Raw genomic sequence first — 10,316 nt, forward strand, 5'->3', positions numbered from 1 at the left:
TCTATAGAATCCTAGGTTGATAAGTATTTTTTGATTTGATTAATCTTTGAGTTTAATTACAAAATATATAATCTTATAAGAAAACTTATCAAATTTTTGTAATAAAATTGGTTGGGGGATTTTATTATTTGAATAATAAAAAAATTAATTCCATTCATATATAACTTTTGTTAAATTGTATATGTATGGAAACTAGTATTATTACTTGACTGGGCCGGGCCGGGTCTTTTTAAACTAACTATATATACATGGGCCTAAGATTGTGGATTGTCGAGGTCGTGTTTCATCATATGGTCTTCCAGTATTTTGTAAGTTATAGTTATCAGAACCCTCATTTATACTGCACTTAAGCTGAGACACAATTCTTCATTACATCTCTTCTGCCATTGAACTCAGGTACTAATTCATCATTATATCTTATTCAAGTTTGCTTCATATATATATGTGTATAGAATACAGTTGACAATATCCATGATCATTTTATTATTATCGAATGTTTTACTAGTGCATAAATCTCAAAAAAAATTTCATCTATTGAATCCTAGGTTGATAAGTATTCTTTGATTCGATCAATCTTTGAGTGTAATTAAGTGAAATTGAATAGTTAGAGGTCAGATCTACTATATCCTTATTCACTTGTATACACAAATTGAAGCTTCTTTTACTGATGCACAACCCCTTGACTAATTGGGGGGAGGAGTAAATCGACCATCAGTCTTTAATTGGAGTAATTTTTGAGCATGGTAAGTGAAATTTGGTGCAGATCTCTCAACTAGATCTCAACTAAAGATTGCTTCCCTTATCTTTATGTTATGTGTGTATGTCATGTTCTTCTGGCTTTTTAATTTTATCTTAATTATAGCTTCTTTTTTCACCTGCCGAAACCGTGATTAATTCAGACAAGCCCTAAAAATGAAACTGGCGGTGTCCTCCCCAGAAGATCAACGTGAAAAAGATCGGGCCATTGGTCCTGTCACATCGGCAGTACCATCATTCCCTTGTATATTGAAGAGGAGGTGCATTGTTTCAGATCCATCTTCAGAAGTGCTCGAATCAGCAGATCTTCTACGAGAGATCCTTGTGAAGCTTCCGCCAAAAACTGTCTTTGGTTTTACGTTGGTATCAAGTCACTGGAATAAGACTATAACGGATCCAGAGCTTACATGTCTTCTGAAGGTTCCTCGGAATCCATCAGCTGTTTTTGTCAGAAGACTGGTACTGCAGGAGGACCATGATGTTGTCAAATACACCCATATTCCTCTTGAGGGTGTCACTAGAGGTGGTCGTGTACAGGTTAGACGTAGTCCTCTAAGCCTGAATTTGATGGAAGAAGAAGAATTCAACCAGGCCTCTTTCGTGATTCAACATTCGAGCAACGGCCTTATGATTTGTTCATCATGTAACGGCAGACGTTACTTCTTGTTTAACCCCACTACTAAGAAGCGTGTTAAAATTCCGTTGCTAATTAATTTTTGTTATTGGGTCATATCAATGCACATATCTTTTCTAGCCCCTGGCAGACATAAAATCATTATTGTGTATCTTCCCACATATCGTGGTGACAGATTGAAACTTCTGGTCCTGGAGCCTAATCAAAACCTGCTGCAATGGAGAAACACGGGAGTGGAGTTTCCTGTCACAGGCACGGAAGTGGTTAATTATTGGTACGGCGTAGATATGGATGGTGTAATTTATTGGCCATGCTATAAATCAAGCGGACTCATGTTTTTCGATGTGAGGGAAGAGACTGTTCACTGGCTACCTGAGGTGCCGCACCCATATGATAAATTTTCTGGATTGGCTTATTTTGGTGAGTGCAAGGGTAATTTGTGTATGGTTGCAGATGTTAGTATGAGAAGGGGAACGTTCGACATGCTGGAGCTGAAGACTGATCGCTCTATGTGGTTCATTAAGTATCACATTGACCTCACAGGGAGAGTGAGTAGAAATGAAAACCTTCAAATACTTGTACTTGCTCTACTTCCTGGAGAAGAAGAGGAGAGCGATTCATATTTAGTCATCCACTTTCTTAGAGAAGTTGTATCGATCAACTTAAGAGACGGGACCATCAGGAAACTGTGTGATTTAGGATTGCGAACCACAGAATCGCGTCTTCTAAGAAGTGAACCATGGCATTACGTTCATCCATACAGGCAGAACCCAGTTTATCCCAGACTAACCGCATCTTAGCTAGCTAGAGGTAAATTTCTTTTCACACACATGCTAAACTAAACATACTGATAAAGCTCAGTATGCCTAGCCTAATAAGTGCTGGCTGCTAATAAAGTTTAATGTCTATTTGAAAAAACCGTTGATGAACTAGCATATCTGAATTCTTTTCAGTTACTATTAGTTTCATTGCTTTGCAAGAGAAAAAAATGTTTTCTATTTCCATCTAGTTTCTTGATATCCTTTTGTGGTAATCTTTATATGTTCTTACATTGTGACGGCCATTTGAATATAGATTGTGTCCCTTTAATGTTTATCCTTCGATTCTACGATTATTCTCCCAGAGATTGATTCATAAGCATTCTATTAGTATCTGTTTATATGTAAATTATAGGAAAGGCCATCGCTAATGAAGAGGATTATTAAGTTGATGTTGATGATGGCCGGAGCGAGGAGGAGAGTATATATGGACTCTGAGGAAGAAAGTGGTGATATAAGTTCTCTGCCAAGTTGATGTTGATGATGGCTGGAGCTAAGAAGACCGGAGGTCTATGCCTTCTAATGCCATCACGCCAACAGTCTAATAATAAGGGGTTGAATTTATTGCTTGTGAACTTAATTAATTTGGCTAAACTTTGTAAGACAATCGAATTTATGTATTATGTATTGATTTAGGAAGCTATATATGAAAAATATGGTATTTTTAAATTTCATGGCAAGATTGTGTTGATAATGTGCTTATTTTTTGTTTATATATGTGATGTGGGTGTTGTTTTTGCCTTATGGGTTGTCCTCATATATTTTTTATGTTTCGAAACTTATTTTTTACCTTTGGCTATATGATGCTTGGGTATGGTTTATTAATTGATATTATAGTATTAGTGGCTAGACACTATATCTGAGCATGTAATTTCTGAAATATTATGCATGTTTGATGACATATTTTTTGATTATATATACAATATGATTAAATATGGTATTTGTTTTTATTTTGATTTAACTTGGTAGTAAATAGATTGAATATAAACATGTTATATTTTTTTTTTTAATGGAGTATGAATCATACCCTCTTTTTGTCATAACTATGAATTATACTTGAATGACTTAAATAAAAAAAGTAAAACAAAAACAAGCAAACCATAACAACTTGTAACATTTTTTACCACCCTTGTCATGGTGAACCCAATAATTTGATTAAATGGTAGGTTATAATTAGTATAAAATGAAGATAGTGATAGGAAATGGGCCACATTAGTTATTATTTCTTTTTATATGAACTTTTAGTACAAAACCTACAACTTTGATCTTCCGGGCACGAATTTCCTAGCCGTAATGGTGGGGTGATAAATTTTTTTGGAAGGAAATGACACTCATATGCCACTAAAAAATCTGGGTATGGGGTGGATAGCCAAGTCATATTTTGGAGATAGTGTTTCCTTGGCATTGGATGTGAAGGTGACAAATGACATGACTAAGACTTTCAATTTAATTTATGTGTGATGCTAGTTGAGCAAAATTTGCATGGGATATGATGTGGCAAATGACATGGCTAGGACCTTTAAGTTACAACAAAATCAGATTAAAACTTTCAAGTTACTATATTCCATAAATAATTTGTCTTTTCTATAATTAAATAATTTGAAACAAAATCAGATTAAAACTTTTAAGCTGCTATATTTCATAAATAATTTGAAACAAAATTAGATTCTGAAACTTACTTCTAATATACCCGAAACTAAAAAAGATAGTTCTAATTTTTGATATTTTTATACGCCCCTCACTTCTCCTTTATATTCATTTAAGCTTCTTCCACCGGGTGAGACCTCAAAAAATAATAGGATAAAGAACTATATATGTTAACAATCAGTCTTTGATTCCATTAGTTTGGGATCCCAGTTCTGCAAAATCAGCAAGAGATCTATATTTTAAAAAATTGAATATTTTCAATCTAATTATATGGAATGTTTACAATATGATAAATAAAATGTTTGTAATGTTGTGAACATCTATACACATTAAGATTAAAATCTTGAGCCTTATTTGCATGAAACTTATGTCTATAGTCATGGACCTGCAAACAATTTTAAGAAGTTGCAAACAATTTTAAGAAGTTATAATATGAAAATTTTCCATTTCACTTAATATATTTTATTAGTTGGTCATAATTTTTTTAATTATGACGGATTTATATTTTTTATTATAATCAAGCATGTATACCTAAATTGAATTAATATTATACAAGCATTCTATATGTGTTAGATTTGATGTAATTTATCATAATATATTTTAAATATAAAATATATAATTTTTGAAGAAAACTCTCCCAATTTTTGTAATAATATTAAAATGTTGGGGTTCGGTAAACTTTTTTTTTTCAAAATAATTTTATTATAATTTGAAATTATATATGTATCAATACTCATGTTATTACTCCATTGGGGCTCTTTAAACTAGATTTATAGGCCATAGATTGTGGATAATCAAGGAAGGCACTTACTTATATCTGGTTCAATTATATTGCCTTTCTTATATCTAGTTCATATATCTAATTCAAGTATTTTCTAAGGCATAGTTATGTGAGCTCTCTCATCTATATTGCACTGAAGAGCAGCCCTACTTCATCATTATATCTTAGTGGAGTTTGTTTCATACATTAGCCACTGAACTCCCATAGTAATTCATTACTATATCTTATTCAAATTTGCTCCATATATGTGTATATAATAGAGTTGACAATATCCATGGTCATTTTTTGATTAGATGAGTCTTTGAGTTTAATTAATTGGAATTAATTAGAAATCTGTCTTTTGGAATTTGATTTTTGAGAGGTAAGAGTTGAGATCCAATATATACTTATTCATTTTTATACAGCAAGTGAAGCTTCTTTCACTGTGCACAACCCTTAAATATTAATTGGCCGAGACCTAGAAATAGAGACACATGAGTAACTTATTAGTGAACATAATATGAATTTAATGTCCTAGTTTGTTAATCTCGGAACTATATTATGTTATTAATCTTAATTGTTAATTACTATTTCTTTTTTAAACCAATGTGTATTTGCTTGAATTAAAAGAACAATTGTGTGTGGTATTTAGCAGCTTATATCTAGTCTCCGTGAATCAAATTTTAAAACTACTTGTAATGATATGTGCACTCGCGCTAAGGTTGCAGATAGCATTTTTGACTCAAGCTTTCAAGCTCAACTAACCGCACATGCAAGAGAATGACTAAAACCAAATATATCCTGACAAAAAATAATAAAAGAAAATAAATTTATGTTGGGCGGCGCAACACCCATTAATTCCGCATTAGTATGATAATGTCCGCTCTGGGCCGGGGCCAAGCCCGAACGGAATTGTTTCTGGCTATCCCAAAAGGCCTCGTACTAGTCAACAATCTCCCCTCAATCCAAGAACCACTAATCTTGTGACTCTTATACCGCCGCTCTTATACCGCCTCTCCTCATCGGTTCCTCAAGACTTTCGCTCGCAACCCTAGGATCATCTTCTAAACCTCGCTCTGATACCACATGTTGGGCCGCGCAACACCCATTAACTCCGCATTAGTATGATATTCAGCTCTGGGTCCTGGTCAAGCCTGCACAGATTTGTTTCCGAGCTCTCCCAAAAGGCCTCATACTCATGGAGTTGTTTGGCTTCTTATATTCAAGACAAATCTTCTTTATCTTTCTGATGTGGGACTTGGGTTGACACCCACTTAGGGCTGGAAAAATCCGACACGACCCGAAGCCGATTCAAAAAAATACGAATTAGGATCGGGATTTTTGACTTTCGGGTCGGGTAAAAATTTACCCGAAATAATCAGGTCATTTTCGGGTTGACCCGAAATACCCGAACCCAACCTGTTTATTTTAATATTATATTTATGTATTACTAATTACATATATTTTGACTCGTACTACTGCCATCCCAGCCCAAATTCAAGGCCTAATCCACAATTAAAAGGTTGGAACCATAGTAATCACGTGATGTCGCTATTCCGCCTCTGTCTTCCGGTCTTCTTCCTTTGTAGTCCTTAGATCGATCTCCATCTCTATGAAACACAATGACAGATTGAAATTAGAAAGCTTTGCTTTACTCTACCGTAAGAGTCCTTCCAATTTTAACACTTACATATTCGGTTGTATTCTCCTACACAACCACACACACAGCTATCTGTATGTATATTCTCTACCAGTTCATTGAGACTTCGATTAGGGTTTGTGATTTTGCGATTAGGCTTGGAGGTAATTTCGAATAATCCTCACAACGGGATGCAGAGCGCCAAGGTTATTTGGTCTTGCTTGCCTTCAAATTTTTTGAAGTTATTTCAGGTTGTTTTGGTTCGAATAAGACTTGACCTATTTCAGCTCGTGTCAAACAGGTAAGTTTCGGGTAACTCAAGTACCTACCGGGTCAGGTTCGTGTCACCGTTTCTCAACCCGTTTCGGGTTCAGGTTGGGTTCGGGTTAGGATAAAAAAAATTCTGGTACAGTCAACCCGACCGGTTACTCGAAATTGCCACCCCTACACCCACTCAACAATTTAGTCAATTACAAAATTTGACTTTACAAAATTAGAGTAGATTACTAATTCAATCTCTCTAACCACTTTTGCAAATAAAAAAATCAAACTATTTGATCATTTTTTGCGATGGAAAATTCAACTATACAAACCTAGTTCCAACTTGGTATAAATTAGTTGTTTGTCTTCGTGCTTATAAAAGGATCAAATACTATTTTATCTAATGGATGTCGATGTTACAAAGAATGTGCCCCCACAATCAAACTTACCAAACCGCATATATGACTTTGCACTTCCCATGGGGTAGAGCTATGATACCATTTATAACATTCCAAACCCTCAATCAATAGAGGACCCAACAACCCATGATAGATTAGTCCAAAAATGCTAATAATTTATGACACTTCAAATGCCCTATATTTAATAGATGTCTAAAGGCCCCAAATAGTACTCTTCATCTCCTCAGATGTTACGGTTTCTCATTTGAGCTTTACTTTTCAAATTTAGATCAAGCCTCTATTTAGAAATTTGTTGTTTAATCAAATTAGATGTAAACGCATTAAAAATGAGAAAACGAACTTTTAATATAAAAGAAATCAACCGTATCGCATGCAGAAGCCCATGTGATAAGAAGAAGAACCTATTTTGAGGAGGTAGCAAATGACCTATAATTTCAAAAATATATTTTCAATTTCTAAAAGCAATAAATTTGCAAATAACTTATTAAATTTAAAAAATTAATATAAATAATTTTAAGAAAACCCATGTTAATTATCATGTGCTACAAACAATTTAAGAAAGTGTTAATATGAAATTTTTTGATTTCAAGTAATATAAATATTTTTTTATCATAATAATTATTAGAAACTTATATTTTTTTTTTATTATAGTCACGTTGTATGTCTAAATTGCCAAATTATATGAGAAATCATTGTGTGTTATATTTGATATAATACTTATTCTAGTACCTTTTAATTATAAAAAGTTTAATCTTAGAAGAAAACTCACAAAGGTTTTGTAATAATAATAATTGTTTGTGGGGCTCGGAAGGCTTTTCTTTTTGAAAATCATTTTATTATTATGTGACTTAATAAAATAAATTATTTTCATTCATATATAACTTTTGTTAAATTGTATTTTTATTGATACTTGTGTTATTACTTGACTCGGTCATTTTAGACTAACTATATATGGGTCTAAGATTGTGGATTGTTGAAGGCCGTGTTTCATTATATCTTGTTCAAGTATTTTGTAAGTTATAGTTATGTGAGCTCTTATATATACTGCACTTAAGCTTAGACACTAATTCATCATCACATCTTGTTAGCCATTAAACTAAGGTACTAATTCATCATTATACCTTATTCAACTTTGCTTCATATATGTATATAGAATACAATTGACAATATCCATGATCATCTTATTATTATCAAATATTTTACCAATGCATAAATCTCAATAAAAATTTCATCAATCGAATCCTAGATTAATAATAATTCTTGTATTTGACCATGATTTTATAATCTCTCTTTGTTTTAGTTATTCAAGATAAATCAAATTATCTTTACGGATTTCAAGCTAAACTAACCTTACATGCAAGAAAATGACTAAAACAAAATATCCTAACAAAGAAAACTAAAAGCATATAAATTTAGTCGATTCCAATATTTGAGTTTACCATATTCAAAGATTTGAAAAATTAGAGTAGATTACTAATTCAATCTCTCTTACCTCTTTTACAAATAAAAAAACAAATTAATTAATCAATATTTGCCTTGGATAATAAAACTATACAAAAGTAGAAGCAACTTGGTATAAATTATTAATTTGTTTGCGTGTGTGCGTATAAAGGAGTCCTATTACTTTTTTATCTAATGGATGTGGATGTTACAAACAATGTGCTCCCACAATCAAACTTTCCCACTAAACCCCAACTATGACTTTGCACTCCCCACCTTATGATACCATTTATAACGACCCAAACCTATAATTCAATCCATAGGAGACTCAACAACCCATGACACATTAGTCTAAACGTGCTTTCAATTTATTATACCTTAATTATTTGTTTGTGTTTAGAAGCACCAAATGCAGTATATCTAATCAACATGTAAAGACGCTATATGCTCTTCATCTCAAGGGATGTTACAGTTTCTCATTTGAACATTACTTTTCAAATTTAGATTAAGCCTCCAATTAAAAATTTTGTTGTCTAGTGAAATTAGATTTAACCCACTAGAAATGAGAAATTCATTGGTTATTTGATGAACTTTTAATTAAAAAGAAATTAAGGGTCGGGGGATGCTGTGATATGAAGAAGAATCTATTCTAACTAGGTAGCAAATGACCTATAATTTCAAAAATATATTTGCAATTTCTAAAATCAATATATTTGTAAATTGCTTATTAAATAAGAAAAAAATTCATATAAATATTTTCGAGAAAACCCATGTTAATTGTCAAATGCCACAAACAATTTAAGAAAGTTTTAATATGAAATTTTTATTTTTCACATAATTTAATTATTACTTTGCCATAATAATTATAACAAACTCATCATAATTGTCAATTTATAAATGTAATTCTTATGTGTTATATTCGATATAATATTTATTACAGTACCTTTTAATTACAAAATATATAATCTTATAAGAAAACTTATCAAATTTTTTAATAAATAATAATTGGTTCTGGGACTAGGAAGGTTTTTTGTTTTTAAAATCATTTTATTATGTGAATAAAAATAAAATTATTTCCATTTGTATATAACTTCTGTTAAATTGTATTTGTATGGATACTACTTACTAGTGTTATTACTTGCCGGTCTCTATTGGCCTAAGATTGTGGATTGTTGAGCCCGTGTTTCATTATATCTTCTTCAAGTATTTTGTAAGTTAGAGTTATCAGAGTTCTCATCTATTATGCAATTAAGCTCACATCTTATTTGCCATTGAACTCAGGTACTAGTTCATCATTATATTTTATTCAAGTTTGATTCATATATATGTGTACAGAATACAACTAACAATATCCATGGTCATTTTATCATTATCGAATTTTCATCTATTGAATCCTAGGTTGATAAGTATTCTTTGATTTGATCGATCTTTGAGTTTAATTACAAAATATATAATCTTATAAGAAAACTTATCAAATTTTTGTAATAAGAAATAATTGGTTAGCGGATTTTATTAAGTGAATAATAAAAAAATTATTTCCATTCATATATAACATTTGTTAAATTGTATTTGTATAAAATACTAGTATTATTACTTGACTGGGCCGGGCCCGGTCTTTTTAAACTAACTATACATGGGCCTAAGATTGTGGATTGTCGAGGTCGTGTTTCATTATATGGAATTCCAGTATTTTGTAAGTTATAGTTATCAGAGCTCTCATCTATACTGCACTTAAGCTCAGACACAATTCTTCATTACATCTCTTTTGCCATTGAACTCAGGTACTAATTCATCATTATATCTTATTCAAGTTTGCTTCATATATATGTGTGTGTGTAGAATACAGTTGACAATATCCATGATCATTTTATTATTATCGAATGTTTTACTAGCGCATAAATCTCAATAATTTTCATCTATTGAATCCTAGGTTGATAAGTAT

The 10,316-nt window shown here is 31.9% G+C and overlaps 1 protein-coding gene across 1 annotated transcript; it reads left to right on the forward strand.

Moving 5' to 3' along the window:
* Positions 1–912: 912 nt before the first annotated feature.
* On the forward strand, positions 913–2,190 carry LOC108201171 (F-box protein At5g07610). The gene has a single exon (XM_017369469.2). It carries the CDS (start codon positions 913–915, stop codon positions 2,188–2,190), a length of 1,278 nt encoding a protein of 425 aa, XP_017224958.2.
* The last annotated feature ends 8,126 nt before the right edge of the window (positions 2,191–10,316 follow it).

The sequence above is a fragment of the Daucus carota genome, chromosome 9, assembly GCF_001625215.2.
Source record: "Daucus carota subsp. sativus chromosome 9, DH1 v3.0, whole genome shotgun sequence".
NCBI classification, from domain to species: Eukaryota; Viridiplantae; Streptophyta; class Magnoliopsida; order Apiales; family Apiaceae; genus Daucus; species Daucus carota.

What these genes read in the sequence shown, in the direction of transcription:
- LOC108201171 (XM_017369469.2), top strand. Translation starts at nt 913, where the DNA reads ATGAAACTGGCGGTGTCCTCCCCAGAAGATCAACGTGAAAAAGATCGG.